General features: G+C 37.6%; 2 protein-coding genes across 5 annotated transcripts in view; both read right to left on the bottom strand.

Moving 5' to 3' along the window:
* Nucleotides 1-2,445: 2,445 nt before the first annotated feature.
* Nucleotides 2,446-5,151, bottom strand: LOC118341382 (galectin-4-like). The gene is made up of 4 exons (XM_035679629.1): nt 5,102-5,151; nt 3,870-3,958; nt 3,143-3,347; nt 2,446-2,580 (listed from the first exon to the last, which is right to left on the bottom strand). The coding sequence occupies exons 1-4, from the start codon at nt 5,144-5,146 to the stop codon at nt 2,446-2,448; spliced, it is 474 nt and encodes a 157-aa protein (XP_035535522.1). The 5' UTR covers nt 5,147-5,151.
* A 1,985-nt stretch (nt 5,152-7,136) lies between these two features.
* ryr1b (ryanodine receptor 1b (skeletal)) overlaps nt 7,137-21,105 on the bottom strand; it is a 74,137-nt gene continuing 60,168 nt past the window's right edge. For 3 of the 4 annotated variants that reach the window (XM_035680563.1, XM_035680564.1, XM_035680565.1), the window contains 21 exons: nt 19,959-20,039; nt 19,592-19,680; nt 19,141-19,269; nt 18,695-18,799; nt 15,781-15,862; nt 14,378-15,693; nt 14,212-14,294; nt 13,550-13,724; nt 13,117-13,203; nt 12,472-12,729; nt 12,235-12,365; nt 11,539-11,581; nt 11,322-11,455; nt 11,172-11,232; nt 10,940-11,086; nt 10,698-10,832; nt 10,435-10,591; nt 9,625-9,689; nt 9,408-9,508; nt 9,113-9,164; nt 8,861-8,956 (listed from right to left, as the gene is read on the bottom strand). In XM_035680563.1, the coding sequence (XP_035536456.1) occupies nt 8,861-8,956; nt 9,113-9,164; nt 9,408-9,508; nt 9,625-9,689; nt 10,435-10,591; nt 10,698-10,832; nt 10,940-11,086; nt 11,172-11,232; nt 11,322-11,455; nt 11,539-11,581; nt 12,235-12,365; nt 12,472-12,729; nt 13,117-13,203; nt 13,550-13,724; nt 14,212-14,294; nt 14,378-15,693; nt 15,781-15,862; nt 18,695-18,799; nt 19,141-19,269; nt 19,592-19,680; nt 19,959-20,039 (3,527 nt within the window). Of the gene's footprint in view, nt 8,957-9,112; nt 9,165-9,407; nt 9,509-9,624; nt 9,690-10,434; nt 10,592-10,697; nt 10,833-10,939; nt 11,087-11,171; nt 11,233-11,321; nt 11,456-11,538; nt 11,582-12,234; nt 12,366-12,471; nt 12,730-13,116; nt 13,204-13,549; nt 13,725-14,211; nt 14,295-14,377; nt 15,694-15,780; nt 15,863-18,694; nt 18,800-19,140; nt 19,270-19,591; nt 19,681-19,958; nt 20,040-21,105 lie in introns of all 4 variants that reach the window. The other variant, XM_035680562.1, reaches the window with a different exon arrangement.

Genomic DNA, 21,105 nt, shown 5'->3' with positions numbered 1-21,105 from the left:
TTGAAACACACAGCAAAAACAAAATAAGACAGGTAACAGGACTAAAATCTATCTATAGTAACACTACTGGCCCCTATGAGGCTGAATTGCTCATTACACACAGAAAACAATTTGGACACTTCAATATTCAAATAATTCTAAATAGTTTTTCAGTACAATGGTCATTTTAAATCACAGACTCAGCTTTCAACAGTCTTAAAACTAATATTAATATTCCTGTTGTGGTTACAACATTGACAGTTACGACAGTGAAATTAAAAATGAATTTTCATATCCCTGTGTTAATTAATATCTTCGTATATGTCAAATAACAGTATATGTTTTAACAAATATACTTAATAATTAAATACACAACAATTAAAATGATATTAATGTCAGTATGTCTTTGTTTGTTTCTAATTGCTTAAATTTGGTCACTGTACCTTGAAAGTTTTCACCGGAAGTCCTAGTATGCAATCAGGTCTATATTGACGATGACTTAATGGATATAATGACATTTTACATTTTTAATTTGAGGAGCTTACTGTCACTAACAAGCTACATAATAAGCTACATGATATTATATCTAAATTGATGTTGTTGACTAATTTAATGTGCTGCAGTTACTCTTTGTGGCCACTGGAGGGCAGCAAACAGAAGCTATCACCCCCCCAGGTAGAGCATACAAAGACTTCCGGTGAAGACCTTCAAAATAAAACGATTAGTGTTATGATATAAGATGCCTCACATTAACAAAAACAAGTGACCACTCAATTTATCCCTGTTGTTTTTAGAGTACAAGAAATGAGCTTGGAATACATTTTACTTACAGGGTTGTAGACTGGCTGCCCACCCATGCTCTATAATCAGATTTAAGAGATGTACAATAAAAATAAGATTACCAGAAGTAAGAAAATATAATGTATGAATAGAAATAATGTCAACTTTGTCGTGCAGTATTCTCACCGGCAGGTTTGATCCTGGGAATCCTCCCTGACAGAAGAAAAAGAAAATGGATGCCATAGTTCACTTGGTGCAATCTACTGATTTACATATTTCAAATTGGCTTAGTTTAGTTTAGTATAATAAAAACAATCAATTGTGTACAAAGAAAATAATGTTTCATACCTCCATTCCACCTCCCATGCCTCCTGGATATCCACCCTGCAAAAAAAGCACATATTTTGAATATTTAATATGATTTTTTTCTGTGATTAACTGTGAAATAACAAGACATACGTCAGTATTTTTGCATGTAATAGAAACCAAATAAATTAGAGCACTGAAGAACAGAAAGTATTTATTCACCCCCATGCAGCCTCCTGGATACCCTCCCTGTTAAAAAATAGTGAACATGTGAAATATTGTTTTATGATGTATTTAAAAATAAATAAAAATCATTGTCATGAACAAAGGCCTCTAAGTATACTTACTCCCATTCCTCCACCCATTCCTCCTCCCATTCCTCCTTTCCCATTTTCCCTCCTCCCTGAACCAACCTGGGGTATTCCTCCCGACCCACTGGGTATCCTCCCCTGGACCCCAACCTGGGGTATCCGTTCCCTGGGGATATCAGTTTAGAAAAAAAAAAAAAAAACTCAACTATATATTTTCAGTAATATTTAAAGGAAGGTATTTAAAAGACAACAACAAAAATAACTATAAACATAAACATACCCCCATGCCGCCTCCTGGATATCCTCCCTGTTGAAAAGTGGTGAATATGTTAAATCCTGTAAAGTGCTGTGCTGAATTAAACTTTTACACTTAAATTATGTATACTTACTCCCATTCCTCCTCCCATTCCTCCTCCTATTCCTCCCTAAAAAGACCAAACAGTCAGTGTCAAACTAAATATGCAACACGTCTAATTAACATAAACTACATAAAGTGCATAGAAATAAATAAATAATGGGTAATAATGAGGTAATACAGTGCTAATAATAGAATATTTCTTGGGAATATTAACAACATTTGGTAAATTAAACAGGTGTAATCTTCTCACAATGTTCAGGTTATATAAAGGTAGGAAGCTCTTGTGTGTACCTTTCTTATTTTCTACAAGTAAAACAACAACAATGGCAAAAATAAAACTACTAACACAGCTGCTGTCACTATGATATATTCACCTACAGTAACCTCTTAGCAGCCGTTAAAAACTGACCACAACAAACACCACAGCAACCATTAAAAACACCCGTAGGAGCTCTAAGACGTTGGTCTCATTGCTAAAGCTGTAAGAAATACAACATTTAAAAACATTTACCAGCCCAGCAAAACAAAGCACAAACATTTACCATTGTACTCACTCCTATTCCTCCAGGATACCTATTCACATCACCTCTACCACCCTAACATGGAAGCAGAACGCTTTGCCAATCAGTTCTTTAGAATTTATTATTTAAAACTCATTTCTGCTGAATTTCTTTGCCCCTAGCAAAAGCCCAAAGCATTAAGCTGAAAGCTTTAGGGATCAGGAAGTCTCACCCCTATGACATTAATCGTCTGGATGGAAACATCTCCTGCGATATGCATTGCACGAACTCTTTCCAAAGGCAGACGGTGATGCAAGGTGAAGAAGTCATTCCCATTGACTTTGATCTGCAACAGGGTAATGTCAAATGTTAAGCACAGTGTGCCGTGGTATATGCTGTCAGTATGGTACAATAATGAGCAATTAAGAAGAATATTATATATTATAAGAATATTATGTAGAAAAAATTGTGAAGAAGAGGTATTCACAAAATTACAAACGACACAAATGCAGCACAAATAAACAATAATAATAAACAAGGTAAAGCTCATAAAAAGAGTTTACTTTAACCCACTCTTTAGTATTTATATGCACTATATCAGCATAAATGATTTATACCACACTACAATGTAGCTGTAAGCAGGTAAAAGTGTTATTTACTTTATTTGCCAATAACTTCTCTTGCGGAAACCAATAAGTGGAGGTTGGTGTCTGAACAGATCATGAATGACAATATAGTAAAACACAGTCCTAATAATATAAAATGTGTTAATGTACATTAATAAATGCTCAAAATATCCTTATTTCTGCTTACAACTATGACAGTGTGTTATAAATCCTTTAATTAAATATTTAAATAGTGCTTGTAAATGCTAACAGAACATAGTTTTAAGTTTGTTTAAGTCTGACCTGGTAACCATGTGAAGTGACCATGATGACCATTTCAAAGGCCAGGCCTTTGCTGAACGGCATATGATGAATCTTCTCTTCTGACCCCCAGGATCCATTCTCACTAGTGTTGAAGACCACCTTGTCCCAGCTGTCAAAGCGAGGGTTGAAGTGGAGGGCAATGTCGCTGGACTCTGACTCTCCACAGAGCAGGTTGACAAAGAACCTGCCAGAAGAAAGAGCAGGTGAAGCAGAGACATTACGGAGTGACCAACTAAAAGTTAGTTAATGTTAGAAAAACAGAAGAAATGCAAACAGTAAAGGTGGGACCTGTTAGGATTGTGTGAAACAAAATCTGTCCCCACAAAGAAGCTACAGATCTCCCGGTACAGTCAGGAATGTGTAGTGTTTACTCTAAATGTTAATGGTCTGTTAAAGTACAATTGGCCACTCAGATATGACTATTTTAAAAAAGGGTAGGGAAAAGTGATAAACCTGTGTTTCAAGTCTGCAGCGACACAAACAATGCAAGTGAAACCTGCTCCACCCAGATTACACAAGCTGTTCCCTCAGTTTTGGTCCCAGTAGATCTAAAAAAATATAATACAGTCATGCTTAAAGACCTCTAATACAATATGGACTGAACAGAACCACCAGCTTTAAAATTATAAATGGTTGTTTTTCAAGATAAAGAATTAATTTTATGCTAATAATGTACATTTACAGATTTATGCTTGCTAATACTCACCTGGTAATGTCCTGAGGAACAAACCCCTGGAGGTAGATGGACGTCCCTTCCCTCAGGCCTCCATAAATGGGCCCCAGATAGGGAATTCTCTGTACAGTGCACGAAAAAAATACTCAATCCTTTACTTAAGTAAATTAAGTAGCAAATAAAGTATAATAATGAAAGTACTGCAGGAACTTTTGTGTGATATTAGCCAATTATAAATTACATTGTTAGGTTGCATTAATGCGTATGTATTTTACAGTTGTAGCTGGTTGAGGTGGAGCTAGTTTTAACTAATATATACTGAGTTTGTTTAGTCCAGTGGTTCCCAACTGAGAGTGAAGGTTCACATAAGTTTAGTGTCGTTTTTAACCTCATGATATGTTGTTTAACTCTTTGAAAGTCTGAAATGTAGTAACTATAGCTGCCAGTTAAATGTAGTGAAGTAAAAAGTACAACATTTCCCTATGAGATGTAGTTGGGTGCAAGTAAAGTACATTAAACTTGTACTTTTGACAGTTCTAAAGAAATAATGTTATATTTCACCACTGACAGTAAATCGGTGAGTGTGGTTTCAAGGGGAATTATTCATGCGACATAAAAGTTGGTGTCAGGGTGGTTTAATTTCATCGTTTACTATCCTTGGATACCTGCTGTAATTTCCTCTGAGGTTTCTTCCTTTGGATAATTGATTTTGCTTTTTTAAAAATATTAATACATAACTCAGGACTGTTTCTACATCTTTTTGGTTTGTATCTTCCCTATAGTACATACTGCCCTAACGTAGTGAGATATCTCACCAACAATAATCATATTACAAAGAGTTTCTACAGCAACCAGTGACGACTAATCAGAGTTTTAATACACCAATAAGCCCACAGTCCAGTGTAGAATCTTTATAATCACTACTGTGGACAAACACATCAGAAATGAGCCTGCACAAAAGAGGATGTATTTAAAATATTGTTTTGTTTATCAGGTGTACATGCATGCATATAACAACTATCTACTAACCATCTACTATATTATCTATTGGTCATATTGTTCTCCAGTGTGTAACAGAAAAACTATAGTTTCAAATCCCTGACACAAGACTGAACTGGAATCTTTTGTCTGTCATACTAACATATTTTTAGTGCAGCTGTCCCCACTGGCAATTAAATCTTAATCCCTTATGTGCACCGCATTACCGATCAAGCCTTACGTACAGGGACAATCATACCCCTAAAAATGAAGCAGCAGATACTTACAGGGCCATAGATTGGCTGATAGCCAGGAGGCAGCCTTACAGTCATGGCAGCAGTGAAAGAGACGGACGGACAGAATCAGGTTTCGTCAGGAACTGATCTCTGCTGGATGCCTCATTTTATACAAATGATGAGGGAGTGGCAGAGCAGGGTACCAAACCCATGTCTGCATCACCATGTTTACTTTAGAGGCACATGATGCAAATTAACCTTTGACCGAGTAGAGGAGTGGTACATTACAACAAAAGACAGAGTGTGTCTGTGTGTGTGTATGTGTGCTTATATGTGTGAGCGGCAGGTGCAAAAAAGAATACCAACATGACTGAAAACTGTAGCAGCAACAAATATCCTTTTTATACAGCGGTAGAGGAAGTATTCAGGTGTTTTACACAGTAAAAGTAGCAATGCTGCAATATAAAAACACAATCTAAATCAAGCTAAATCAAAGCATTAGTATTAAAACTACGCACAATGCAGAAAATAGTTTTACACTATTATAGAGTATTTTATTGTATAATTATTACTGATGTGTAACCTTTAATATGTACAGTGTGAGATGCATTTTACTATTGTAAACTGTAATTGCTGGGTAGCTTAATATATAACAGCTAATTTGTTACAAGATCATATGTTTTGTGTGTAAAATCTCAATTAGTAAAGTAACTAAAGGTTACAAAAAAGTATTAAAAAGTATTTAAGTATTTACTGTACAGCAGTACATGAGTAAATGTGTTCTTTACTGTTTTTACAAGTTACTTTTCACACCTGCTTTTAGATTATTTCTACAGCATTATTATGACTTTAGAACTCTTCCTGTATCTTACACAGTGAACAAAACTAGTATTATACAATCTAAAAGTGTTATTATTATGAAAATGATTATACATAGTTTTTCTTGGTTGTGGCAAATACAACAAACTTCTTTTTCAAATTTCTCAAAGTGGAGCTTTGTTTAGGAGACACAATCTCTGTTCAGCACATTAAATCAATAATCAGAAATACGTTTTTATTACCCTGAGATGAATTGTACAAGGGTGTATTCATAAAATATCCAACAGAACCTGCCAGCCTAAGGCAAACAGAAACTTAAGCAACACTTATCACTTATCTACAACTCAGGTAAGCATACATACAGCAACTTTACAAATGTACCTCATTGAGGCAGTAGGTTATTCCAGCATTACAAAGTAAACATGCATGCATGTACATGCACACAGACACATAATCTTTCAGAGAACAAAGACTGTCATAGTGATACATGGGTGTTTCCTGAAAAGTTTAAAACACAGCAATGCACTTTTGATGTTTGATTAAGATAAAGCTCTGCCACCATGAAACGGGAAAGATATTGTAATGTCAGTTTTTATTATATCTCAGCAGAGCAGGAAGGAAAATATGTTTTTGCATTTGAAGGGGATATTATGGGGAGTTCAATCATCACTTACTTAATTTTACTTAAAACTGCTTCTTTAAGCTTTCTGCATTGCATATATTATCGTTTTAATTTAAATGTATAGATGTCCTTCAGCATATGTATGGGGATATTCAGGGACAGGTCATTGTCTAAGGGTCATCACTAAGGGTATTTAAATGTATGCAAACTAAGGGGCAGCTGTGGCTCAGGAGGTAGAGCGGGTTGTCTGTTATTCAGAAGGTTAGTGGGTCAATCCCTGACTCTTTGAGCTGCGTGTCAAAGCGTCCTTGAACCCCAAATTGCTCCTGATGCTGTAAATGTATGCGAATGAATTTGTTTTGGTTCTGTGAATGTGGCCAGTAGTGTAAATTAGAAAGGTAACACACACACGTTTTTACATCTGTACTTATAATTACCCTTAGACCTAATTACACCATAAACCTAATTATTTACAACGCTTTGAGGAACGCTTTGGACTAGATTTTCCAAAAATAAAAAAATCTTCATAATTGATTTTAAAACCTGCTCCTCACACAGGTAGAAGAGCAAGGGCACACACACACACACATACATACAGTAAACACACACAGAAGCTTATATGTAAATGAGGACACATGTTCTAGATCTCCTTAAAATAATCTGTTTATTCTGTATTGAAACACAGGGTTCAGTCAGAGGATACTCAGTCAGGTGGAAAGTAGTGATCTCCATTCAGCTCCATACCATCAACTGCCTCTGTGTGGACCACAGTAGCAAATAAAGACTTCATAGTCGTCAGCAAACAAAATATTGCTCTGCCTCTGACAAAGTGAGTCATAACATTAAATACATGATGGAGAGTTTGTGAGTTTGTGAGTTTGTATGTGATCTGTAAGAGGCATAGTGAGACAGAACTGTCTGAGATCAAAGCATCACACATGACTTTCTTGATTGAGAAAAATAACCGATATGCTGGATTCCTAAAAATATCTATCATAAAAACCTAACTAGCAAAAACAAAAGCTAATTTTCTCTTCTGACTGCAAACTGGGCATTTACTTCAGTGTGAGACCAAAATCTCTTCACCATTGTGGATTTCACAAACAGGACACAGGACATGTTCATGTCCGACAAAGTAGCATGATCGTTTAAATTCTTCAAAGCCCTAAAGAAAAATAAATATATGTATCTATGATTTATGTAAAATATGTATTTTCATCAAAAGGCCTCTACGCAGCCTAGACGTGACTCAGTTATACAGATGACACATTGGCCAAAATGTATACATTAAATACATTCATTACTTATTTTAATGCACTGACAAAAACTTATTTGTGCATAAAGTGTAAAACAGACTGTTGGCCAGAAATACAGACGGGCTAAAACGGTCGTCTTCAGAAGATTTGATCTGCATATAAATAACAAATAAATAACCTTGGCATCCTCCTATACTGTATGTGTGTATATAATCACTATCTTATATGGCACAGAGACACCAGTGGAGATAAGGGACCACATACATCCAGGGATGCGTTGTAAGACTTCAGAGTGCAAACTGGGTTTGTCTATACAGCTGATTCACACTGGTATATGTCACGTACGCAGATGATACTCATACGTTTATTATCTTGGCAAGTCAGTCCAACAAGAGTTTCCACTCATGCTAGCTTGTTTGAAGATGACTTTCTAAGTCTTGAGAGAGGAAGAAAAGGAGTGAGAGGGGGCCTAAAATGTTCACTGCTCCCTCAAGGACCTCAGAGATCCGACTGTGAGCTGCTAAATCATTTCCTTTCAAAACGCGCTTTCACTGAAACACCAGAAATCAGAAATGAAATATCAAATGGCAGCAGCCACATACCAAAAAATCCCCAACCTTACAAACAATATAAATAAAACATACCCACTCTAATCTCAAATAAAAATGTTCAAGCTAAAAATCTAAACTATCTGATTGCTAAAGCAGTGACATTGCTATAGGCACTATAACGTTTACAGCAGTAGCGACTGAAAGAGCCCGTTGTGTATAAACGCATTGATATGCAAGGTAATCTATGTATATTTTACACAAAAAAGGCCATGTAGTGTATTCATAGTGGAATAAGAAGGCCCCTGGCTTCTCTTTATGCCTCTCTGATATTATTTCTCTGCTTTTCTCAAATCTATTCCATCAACATTCTGCTGCAGGTGGTACACTAGTGCAGTCAAAGTGTGCATAGCTTCAAAAGAGGAGAGAAATGTGCAGACAAAGGACAACACTAAGACATAAACGTGTTCTATCTCTAAATTTCTAATCCTTCCTCTCTCTGAATTTCTCCTCCTCTCTCCTCTCCTCTCTTTCTCCTTCAGACGCACATTCACGATGCAGGACATTATCCGAGCTGATCCTCATACTGCTTCCTGAAGCAGTCTCCAGCTGGGAAGAAGTCCCAGCATCGCTCCTGGTACTGCTTCCACACATACGACTCCTGAAACCCAGAGCAAAATATGTTACAACATAAGGCAGAACTGTATAAAAAAAAAGGATGATTTTTGAAATTTATGAAGACAAAAACAACCAAGGAGGGCTTCACCTTTATTTTACGTACTTTCCTTTTATATATAAGGTATATATGTTTACTGACCTGTCCTGTGTGTTCTGTTTCATCTTTATTGATGAGATACATCAGGAAGAACCTTAAAGAGAAAAGGGAAATGCAAATACAGAAATATTATGCAACATAACAGTATTCATGAGGACCAGATGGTTAAATAATCTATTTAAGAACTGAACATTCTGCAAATATCTGTCACACTGTTTTCCTCCTTAAGTCCAATTACTAAATAATGAAGGGTTTCAAGGCTATCTGTAACTTTGGATAATTACTCTAAACATAAAAATTGAACAGATACTGAATTGACACATCTGCACTAGCTTACATGTAGTTGGCTAAGTTATGTTCTTCCAAGGTGTGCGTCTCGAAGCCATGTGGCGTTGTGTCAAAGTAGTCGCTTCCTATTCCGCAGATGAAACATTTTGTCTGGAGGGAGAAAGGACAGTTTAGATTAAACACGATCTTACCTTGTAACTGAAGGAGAATTGAAGGTGGATTAGGAAAAGTGACCAGTTAAATCCCTCTGAAACTCATTATCTTACCTCCATGTCCTCTCTGACCTGCTCCTGCTGGTCTCTCAGCTCTCCAAAGGCATCAATGATCAGACCTGACAGACAGACAGCATTTCTTACAAGTTTGAAGATCAGAGTTATTCTCAACAAAGTTTTTGTTTGTTTAGGGAGGTGAGAATGTTTGCTTTTGGACAGATTCCCCCCCCCTCCGCAGCCCAGGTCAGGTTATTCAAACTTTCAAAGCTCTAGGTCACCCCCTGTGCCCCCCCCGCCGACGCGCGCGCCCTCACTAAACGTATTTTCTGACCTTTAAAACACTTTGCTCTATTCCCTATACGTCCCTGTTTTACTCAGTTTAATCCTTGTTCACTCGCTTTCATAGCTTCACATCATAATACAAAGACAGAAAAATGGTATAACATTTTGTCGCTATAAGGTCTCAGTGTTCAGCTTGCCTCCATCCAAAACTGTTTTTATAAATTAACTGCAGAATGAGTCTGTGGGTTCTTCGCTACAATTACAATTACTATTTCACATTACTGGTGCAATCTGCATCCTGTGCATTGCTCTCAGTGTCAGAGGTAATTGTATTAGTATGAATATGACAGAGAATTAAACGTAAACTCTTTATTTGTACTTCTCCGCCACATTTGCAACACATTAACATGGAAGTAGTATCAGACATAAAAGTGCAGACAGAAAAACGGACACACCCTACTTTAAATTATGGACTTTCTCACCATATTTAAAGTAAAGTTGACACGTGTGAGTGCAGGATAATGGTTGGATTGGACAGCACAGAGTAAGAGTAGAGTAAGAGAACAGACTTAAAAACCATACCCTGGATGATAGCCAGCAGGATGACAATGACAAAGAAGAAGAAGGTAATGTCAAAGACCACTCGGTAGAGCTCATATTCATCCCCGGCTGGGTCTTCAATTTCATCTCCTATGCCACCACCAGCACGCACGCCAACATACATGTGGAACAGGTAACACTGCAGGAGGGAGTGAGGACAGAGGTCATCTTAGAAAATGATGTTTTATAACACAAACCAACCAACAACTGCTCCATACTACTGCTCTGTAACAATATCTACTTACAGTCATCATGTCATCACACTTCATGTCCGGTTCATCCTCATCCTCACTCATGTTGTAGAACTTGCGGAAGAAGTTGAAGGCCACAACGGTGTACAGGTACACCACTACAGCAAGCAAACCCACTGTCATCACCAGCTGTGAGGAACGGAGGGATGTGTGATTAGTACAAGGTCAGTTTGTAATTGGGAAAACAGGTGTGCAGAAAGCCTCAGGAAGCATCATTATGGTGGAAGTGTGCTGACCTGTTTGCCGTTGTGTGTAACAGAGGAAAGAATGGTGCGCAGGGTTTTGACACCCATGGCGATGTCCAGAAGATGACAAGCAAAGAAGAAGTTGTTGTAGTGTCCGAGCAGAGACATTAACATGTACCAAACCAGGTAGAGGAAGGTCTAAAAGATAAAACAGAGAGCTGTCAGTAACACTAAAAAAGATTTGATTGTCTAAACTATACCATGAACTGTTTCTTTAACTCACATTGTCAGTGAAAACAACACCAAACTTCCAGATCTGGTACTTGATGTCAATAGATGTTATCCTACAAAGAGAAGGACGAGGTTGTTTCTGTGATATTATGTTTTATAAACCTGAATGGTTTATGTTAAGAGTGTAAAGTACAGTGCATACCAGCTGAACATTGAGGTGTCTGGTTCAGGCTTCTTTTCATGTGTCATGGCACTGACGTCCAGAGAAGCCAAATCCATACCAAGCAACTCTGCAATCCTCTCTCTGCCATAGATGTCGCCATATTTATCCAGCACCTGGAAATCACACACAGATGTCATTTCATTACATTTTCAACACAACATGACAGTTTGAATCAAATCTGTCTAAGAAAACTCACCTTTCTTTTCACAAACTTGTCCCAGTAATTGTTCGGGAAGGATCTGCAATGAAAGAGAAACATCATAAAAACTGAATTGATAGTAATTTCCATTTCTAATGTTGAGGGGTGTGCAACCTGATCTGAGCCTGGCATGCAAGTTCAAGCCGGTTCACGCACATTTTCACATGAATACTCCAGGTTCAAGTTCATTAAGATTATATATCACTATTAAACGATTATACCCCTTTTAAAAAAACTTTTTTTCCTTGAGTCCATCAGACACACAACACTCTGACATAGAGCCAAGAAGTTGTGACTTGCCAGCTAGCTTTAGTAAATTGTTTTGGCTGTTTTGGATGAATTTTCAAGGTGAATATTAGGGGTTTAATATGTAATAAAGAACAACAGTAACCAGTTTTTCAGGTTCTGTTCTGTTTTAGTTTAGTGTTTGTGAAAACTTGGAGAACCTCTGTTTAATTGGTTTCTGCAATCTTGTTTTCACAAGGAACAGTGGTGAGTTGGTTTTATTAAGCAACTGGTTAATAGGCCTATCATTGTCAGTGTCTGAAGAGACATAGTTTGGATGTGAAAATATTGGCTTTGGGCTTCGGGTCGGGTTTGGGCCGAGCTTTGGGTGGAATAAATCAGTTCAGGGCTGGGCTGACATTTTAGGCCCGTTCAATACTCTACTGTATATCCATCCATCCATCTTACGGAGTGTTGAGCACCAATCTGTCCCACTGGCCCTTGATGTCATCGTCCTCAGGCTGCTCAGTGACATAGAGACCATCAAACTCCAGCTTTCTGGCCAGCTCCTTCTCTCTCTTGAAGATAACAAGCGGGACCTGAAGGATAAAGAGGGAACAAGAGACAATCTGCATTAAACCTACAAGCAAACACAAAAACGTAGGTGGGTTTTTTGTGGAGCAAAGCACAGCAAAGGCCACATACCTTGAGACAGTTGTAGCCAATGATGCAGAGGAAGGAGATGATGGTGTGGACGATACCAAAGAAAGCCATGGCTGGCTCCATGTAGCCTGTGCTTTCTTCCAAGAAGTAGTACATGGGACCTTCTTCTTCATCATCTTCTCCTCCACCATCATCCATTCCGGACCCATCCTCCTCAGCACCAGAGCCTTCAAACAGGCCAGAGCCTTCAAACAGACCAGAACCTTCGAAGTCCTCCTCGCCTGGAGGACTGTCAGACACCTGGAAAGGTCAGGAACTAAATTATTCCTGCAAGCCTTTTGAGTGTGTGTGACATGAATCCAAATTTAAAAATTGTGTTAATAAAGAAAGGTGGTTAATAATTTTGACTAAATTTAAAATATATTTAAATACGAACTGCTGATGGCAGCCATTTGTTTTATGTAAACCTTATTCCTGTCCAAGAATATTAGTGAATTATATACAAATAAATGTTTTTAAAACATTTTAGGAGTCAAACTTTAAACCAAGTGAGCTACAAACAGATTTATTGCCAATGACATTTATAATGATGCAGTGGCACATCCTACAGGTGAAATGCCATGAGATGATTTTGCAGGATGTATGTGTGTGTATGTGCCATCTAAAGTTAGTTACAAATGCACAGACCTTGTAGAAGAGCAGGATGAAATTGAGAGCGAAGGCGATGAACAGAGCCAAGAATCTGAGGTTGTAGAAGTTGCGAGAAAGGTAGTTCTGGGTGGGGATAAAGAAGTGATTAAGAGTCTAGCTCAAGTAAAGCACAAAAGCAACATTTTACTGCCTGATTCCATGGCAATTAACATTTGAAAATGGTAAAGCTATCAAATAATACTGTCAGTACTGAAAATTATACACAAATTGTATTGTCCCACTACTGCTTGAACATAATCCTACTGCCATATATTTTGCCAAATTGTTTCCATGGGTTAGCACACAGATAAGTGTGCAGTCCAAATAAAATCCAAATAAAAATATGTTACAGCACATGCCAGCCTATGGACCCTTGTGGTGGCTAACAACATACATTTACAAACATGTATTGTGATAGAGGGCTGCTCACCATGAATTTAATCCTCTGAATCTCCAGCTCATTCCACAACTCAAAGCCTTCCTCAGCAGGTTTCTTGTCTTTCTTCGCCTTGGTCTTCACAGTCGTTTCTTCTATCTCCTCGGGCTCTTCCTCTTTTACCTCAGGTTCAGGCTCTACCTTCTCTGCTTTCTCTCCATTTTCGGTGCTGGAAAAGACACACAAAGAGGAAAAATTTAAGACCATTATGATTGTAATTTAAGACCCATTGGATATCCAAACAACAAACAAGGGATATGATGGAAAATCAGAATTGGTTCCATGTTGGTTTGTTTTGTAGTTCTAACAGCATGGTCAATACATATTCTTAGTTTCATTCTTTAAAAGTAAAGCTGGAAAAATGCTACTTTATGCTTTTATTTACTTTTAAGTGCATTAATTACAAGACCTGTAAAAATAATTTATGAGAAAATGCTAACAGCTAATATTGAACACTAAAATGTCTGGACACATTTCTGAACAAAAAGTGAATAACCTACATTTTACATCTGATAAAGTTGGCAAAAGATGATTCATTGCTTACACATTTTCTGTGTCACTTTAAGAAATGTGTGAACCTAAAATGTATATTTCTTGTACATTTTAAGCATAGCATTAAAAGAACAATTTGAATCCCCAGCAGGTTGACAACTTACTCTGCTTTCTCAGTCTCCTGAGGAACCTCTTCTTCAGGTTCAACTTGTTCTTCCTCTCCTGGTCCTCCCACTGTGGCAGCCAGCTGTTTCAATAATTGTTTGGCAGTTAATTAACTGATTAATGAAGAGCGTACACATTAAACAACTATCAGAGAGAACACCTCACCAATTTTCTCTTGAGCAGCGGCGTGCCCTCTGGAGTCGGAGGCTCTTCGGGTGTCGTCTCACCAAAGTCTCCAAGTCCCCCAGGAGTATTGAAGCCAGGCAGGCGTCCACCTTCCCTGTCCTCGCTATCCTCCTCTTCCTCCTCTCCTCCGACAGCATCTAAAAGGTCCGACCCACCGTCTATGTCTTGGATTTCTCTAGCCCCTGGTTCAGGTGGCAGGTCCCCGTGAACTTCGTCCTGTGTGGGATCTGGCATACTGGCTAGGATCTCTGTCACTGTGATCTTCTTGGCACCCTCCACTAAGCCTCCACCGAACAGCACCTTCCATATGAGTGTGAAGAAGCCCTTACATATACTGTAAACAAACATCAGGATACCCATCACAATAGTGTAGATAAATGTAGCCAGGCCGATCACCATCTCCTTCACCGTCATTTTTCTTAGTTTGCGGTACCGACGCCGCAGGTTACGGAAGGTAAACATGTTGAAGAAATCAACCACGCTCTTCAAAAACTCTGCAAAGGCTGAGGTTGACTCTGGAGCTTCCCCTTCTCCATTGCCTTCTTCGCCTTCTGCAGTCTCTCCTTCTCCTCCACTTCCCCCGCCCTCCTCTTCTTCCTCATCATCTTCTTCCTCTGTACCATCTCCCTCAGGCTCAGAGATAGAAGCAGCAATGTTCATCTCAAAGATGGTGTCCTCGCAGAAGTTCACAAACATCTCCATTTTCTCACTCTCACCGCCCTCATTGACCACATCAAAGATGAACTGCCGCTTGGACTCCCTGACTTGTGGCATTTCCCACTGGTTGCGGTTTGCCTCGCTGATTTCAAAGTATATGCGCTCAATCTTCCTGCTGGCTCCCATTATCTCAATGCGGCCAAGGAAAGGACGGAAGTAGTTGAGCACACTCTCAGCCTGCTCCAGGAAGTTCTGGAGGCGAGTGTCATGGGGTACATGCTCTGACAGGTTTGTGAGCAGAACGGCGATATTGAAACCTATGTCTTTGGCTGGCTCCTGGAAACGATCAGCAAACTCCTCAAAGTTGATCATCTCATTCTCGTCGGCCTCTGAGCAAGAGAGGAGGAACTGGATTTCTGAGGGAGAGTATTGCTTCTGGCTGTCCATGGCCTTGGAGAAGTCCTTTTTGGAGATTAGCCCACGGGGGTCAGTCACATAGTCTCTGAAGGCGTCAGATGCCACGATGTCCTTGAGCTTGAGGAACATGTCGAAGAACTTAAGGATCATCTCCACGTTGCTGGAGGACTCCACCAGCATGTCAACCATCTGCCTGGCAATGGTGCCATTGACCACATTGCCTAAAAGCAGTACAAAGTGAGAGGAGAAATATATAAAATGTATGACAGAGAGGAGGGGACATCACTAGACTGGAATGGAAATCATACCTTCAAGAAGAGACAAAAGCATCACCACCATGTCCTTCTGCAAATCCAACAACTCCTTCAACAGTCCAATTTGACTGGAGTCCTGCAACAAAGCCAAAACACACAGCGAAACACAGACAACAGAGAAAACAATTTTCTTAACACATGGACTGACTGAATAATTTGAGAAGATATGTGCTTCGTTCTGAGATATAAAACAGTAAGAGACACTACCTCAGAGTGTGCTCTACTCCAAAAATGATCCTTGGTTTGCATTTTTAAATAAAGAAAATGCATTTTTAACATCACAAGTAGTACACTTAATGTAATGGAAAGCAAGACAGACACTGGAAACACAGGCAGGTATGAGAGGAGGGAAGAAAATGCTTCTGAAAGACAGCCCCGCCTTTCCCCTTTATCTGAAAAAGTGGCTGCAGCATGGGAGCAAGGAAGACATAAACAGATTTGCAGACGCTGATCTTAGCACTCCTGAAGACCCGCACCAGCAGATAACAAGAGCCACAAATATTTTAGACAGTGTAATAGTTGTCAGGCTGGTGGAGCTCTAGAGGAACAGAGTATCAGGATGTACAAGCACCAGCCACCTGTGAAATGACAGTGGTACCTTTTCACACTTCTGCAACACAAAATACCATAATGTACCAAAAATCAACATACAGCTAAATGAAAAGAAGCAAAGCAAGACATGTAGATGATTCAAGGAAAACGTGTGATGTATCTAATAAAGATGGCGGAATAATCAGTCAAGAATACTTAGATTAAAACCTCTTCAAATTCTAAAGCAAGTGATTAAAGTGGTTAAATTACATTACATGCAATTTGGTATTTTTTAAATCTCTGAGTAAGTCTGTTCCTGTTATAGATGGTGTTAGAAACGTTAGGAAAAAAAGCACAAAAAAAGCAATAATAAAGTAAATGCAAAGGAAAAACATGAATTGATGCAAACGGAATATACAAAGAGGGAAATGTAAATTATGTGGGTATTAAGCTGCGTATAAATAATATGAAGAAGCATGAGATCTTTAAAAAAAAGCATGAAGGGCCTATAAATGAGATGGCATTGGCAGAGAGACACAGATTCTTACGCCATTTCGTTGTCCAGGATCGGGGTGCATCTAACAGGGTTTCACATGAAAATAAAAATGTTATCCATCAACATTTTTACTTCATTTTTTAGTATTTGTCTAAGCCTGGATATTATTTTAAATGTTTGTGTTAATGTCATCTTAATCATTTAATTCTATTCCTGCCAGGCCATATCCTCTAACCTAATCATTAGGCCAACATCTATTTTAAAACCTTTTTTTAAGCTTCTTATATTTGATGAATTGTTTTCAATAAAAAAACATGAAATATGACTTTCAGTGTACATGCAAAAGTAAATTTTCGGTGTAAACACAGCGTTTCTGAAAAAGTATATATGACCACAACTTATCTGTAAGTGCTGTTGTAAACATTATTCCATCTAGTATTTTTTTAAACAAATCACAATAACCTAACATACGAAAGATATTCATGACATAAAAATATAAAAATGCATTTTAAAACAGTATATTTTAGTAGCAATCAACACGGTCACACAAAAGTTAGACGACTAGGAAGCACCGCAGCCCCTTGTTAGGTCAAACAAGTTACAGACTGCAGACACATATTATTCAAAGCAAACACACGTTCGTCCAAAGCACAATCAAACCCTACGCACTGGTCAGTACTACAAAATGAATATATACTTAAATTAGTTGAGGTGGATTAACAGAAGAAGAATAGCTGTTTTTTCCTCAAATTGTTTCTGCCTCCTAACTTGAATTCATGTTGTTGACAATCAGTCTGATGAACTGATGAGTGTATATGTAGTCTGTTGCCCACAAAGGAATTCAGCAGTAAAATAGTATACAGATATTTGATTCATTAATTTATAAGGACAAGACACAGTGAAGTTAATGTGCCTGTGCTATAATTATATACTACTATGACTACTACTAATAATAGTATATAATTAGCCTTTTATACTAATGTAATAACCATGGTTGCAAGTTTCAGAAAGAAAAAACAATTAATTATATTAATTAACATAGCCAATAAATATTGCAACTGATACACAAGAATAGTGTCGAAAAAAACAACAACATGGCTACCTGGAAATTAAATTAAATGAAAACAGCGTTTTGGATAAATCTATATTAATGTGTGAATCAATCTGTTAGAGCCAGTAATACATTATACACTTGTACATTTCATGAGAAATAGGGCTGCTTCTGAATGTGATTTTAAACAGGAAGATAACCAAAGGACATCCTGTGTAGTTTTTAATTTGATTTAGGTTTGAGTTAAACTGAAGTTGTGCTTCAGGTTCAAACTTACAGCATCAAAAATACATCAACCCATCCATTCTTTGTAACAGCTTATCCTTTTCAGGTCCCTACAGAGTTTACTTAACTGTATACAATCATATAATCATCATATTCAATATAAACCCTTAACATGGTTCTAATTCTGACCAAGTGCATTGTTCTGTGCAGTAACCCCTGTCTTTAACATTGAATTGCTCAGTAAAGAGGCAGACACAATCTGACAAAGAAAAGAGGGGGGAAAGCTAATTAAGAGATAAAAAACAAACACATTAAACACAAGAATAATCAAATAAATACATACTTTACTCTGCAGGAACCATAAGAGAGACAGTTGACAAAATTAGTATACTCAAAAGTGAATTAAAATATACAAAGTTTTTATTTCCAAATGGCTTTGACTCATAATTTCGTCAACTGTAATGCAACAAGCACATTATTATTGGCTCATTTAAACTTCTAAATTCGCTGGATTCTCTACAGAAATTATCCATGAAGCACACAGGGAAATAAATAATATGGCTAGAAAAAAAGGTTAAAATTGGGTTATTTACTGGGTTTCTTACCTGAGCAAGTTTCATCATCATATGAGCAAAGACGTGCAGGAAACCCACAACGGCGTCCCACAACCTGCTGTGGGCCAGAGACTGCTGGTTCCCGGTGCAGGGACCCTGACGGACACAGAAACACAATGTGGAAAATGTTGTAATATTTCAGTGCTTTCATGATGTTAGGGAATAACATTGTCTTGTGTTTCAGAGTAAATCGTCTTTATATTAGGAGGCATTTTCAGTAGGGACAGAAGTTTTAAATGTAGCTTGTTTATTTTAACTGACTATAGTGTCTTGTTTTGGTTTGTCTGATGGTTTTTACCTCAACTCAGTTATGATTTGGTATATGAATGTTTTCACCGTTTTCTTTCCTAAACCCGGCCCCAGCATGACCAAAGGAGTCCCCTTGATATCATGTATTATGATTCAACATTATATCATTCAAACAGGAACTCTCTTACCTGGATGTACTCAGTCAAGCTGTTGAAGACCTGCTTAGCCACAGTCATTGCTTTGGAGAAATTCCTCTTGCCAGGCTCATCGATTATGTCTTTTCCTGAGTAGTACCAGTAAAAGTCACTGATCGACTCCTGTATACAGGAAGGGGGAGGAAGAAAACATGTTACTTTTGAATTCTAGCTTACTATAGATATATATCTTATATATTTGTTGATAGTAAAATATACATTGTTAGTGTATTAAGTTAATCTATATGTATACTCTATGTTATAATGTATATTTGGTTCTTCACGTACTGTCAAAGTTTTAGTTTGGCATGAATGCTAGATAGCACTTTTATAAAATTAAATTTATGTTACTAAACTAAACATTTTCTGAATGTGCTGGTTGACCCAACTTACGTATATATAAAGAACAAAGATCAGAGAACCACTATCAGTATATCAGACTGACCTGTAGTCGAAGTAGGTAGTCCACAGTACAGATGATGACATTGATGGTTGTGGTGCTGCCTGTCTGGGTTCTCAGATAGTTCTGAAAATCTGAAAATGGAAACAAGATGTACTTTAAATGGAGTTTTCTACAATTCAAATGCCCTTATTTTGTAAATATTACCTAAATATTATCTGAGGTTAATAAATACAATTAATAATACATGTAAAAATATAGTTTTAACAAGCCAGAGATTAATGCAAAAGTGCATGTACAGGATGCATCATGTGGTTCATTGTCTCCAACAGTACATTGTAAGGAAGTAAGTATGCACTCTCCTTGCTGGAAGGTCACTTTAAACCATCTGGTGTTTGGTAAAGAAACTCACCGTTATTGTGACCCTCACAAAGAAGCTGGAGGAAGCGGAAGAGGTCACATGTAAATTCATCATCCGCCATCACTTTCTCATCTGTGCAGAAGAGGATATGTAAATTACTCCGTCCAAAAGTAAGTTTCAAAAGTAGAGTATATGTGGACTGTGTTATTCTGTTAGAATATACAGTGGTAAACAAAACTAAGCACAAGGGATTAGGTGTATTAAAAGAAGATACCAGTGTATTTTACCTTTTTTTTTTAAACTTAACTCTTCATCCTGCTACTATTCAACATTTTAATTTTATCTTGCATCACTGTGCTCATAAATCTGAGCATTGTCTTCCTACTCTCATGCAAGATATCTCACATATAACTTTACATTTGACCAACAAAACTATAGTAAAAATAAATAAAACAATACACTGGTAAATATCTCCATCTTAACAAGTCCTTTTATCTGCTGTATTTTTTCCTAAAATTCTGTTTTTGGACAACAAGCTAAATAATTCTGCCTTTTAGGCTAAATTATTTCACCAGTTCCGAAGACAAATCAGCTTTTTACAGAGTACAGTTATTGTATTGAAACTAGTGCAGTGATCTGGCTTTCTGTTAATGATATGGACCCCATTTCTAAAAATAACTAAAAAAAAACTAAAAAAACTAACTAACTAAAAAAAACTGTACTGTGAGTGAAATTATACCCGAGGTTTCTCTAATGTTAAGTTAAATAAGGCTAAATCTGAAACCAAAGGACTTGTTAAGACAGGTGCTTTACGCAGACTTAACAGGATTCAGATTAAACATCAACTGTGGTAATAAAGAGTCAACACTGGTGAAATATTCTGGTAACTTATTAAACATCTACTGATACACACTAAACACACTAAAAGCAAAATGCTTCAGATTTAGTAGTAAAATATTATCAATAAGCACAAATCTTATCTAGAGCAGTAAATAAAACTTAGGCACACTGTGTGTATATGTGTGTGTGTGTGTGTGTGTGTGTCTGAGACACTGATTAGTGTACTGTATGTATGCTGTATGCGTGTTTGTATGCAAGTGTCTGTGACTGTGTGTAAGTGTGCACACAACAGTGAAAGTACCATCACCTCATACCACTCCCTGCTCTCATTAGAACACGTTAGTGAAAACCACAAAGA

Source organism: Morone saxatilis, unplaced genomic scaffold, assembly GCF_004916995.1.
Source record: "Morone saxatilis isolate NCDOM2014 unplaced genomic scaffold, NCSU_SB_2.0 Contig8, whole genome shotgun sequence".
Lineage (NCBI taxonomy): Eukaryota > Metazoa > Chordata > Actinopteri > Moronidae > Morone > Morone saxatilis.
The sequence above is the reverse complement of the archived record's forward strand: the minus strand, read 5'-3'. Positions and strand labels throughout refer to the sequence as shown.

Excerpts from the sequence above, each read along its gene's own strand:
- LOC118341382 (XM_035679629.1), bottom strand. The coding sequence starts at position 5,146 with ATGACTGTAAGGCTGCCTCCTGGCTATCAGCCAATCTATGGCCCT. Across the intron at positions 3,959-5,101 it reads ATCAGCCAATCTATGGCCCT|AGAATTCCCTATCTGGGGCC; the intron begins GTAAGTATCTGC and ends TGCACTGTACAG. Across the intron at positions 3,348-3,869 it reads GTTCCTCAGGACATTACCAG|GTTCTTTGTCAACCTGCTCT; the intron begins GTGAGTATTAGC and ends TTCTTCTGGCAG.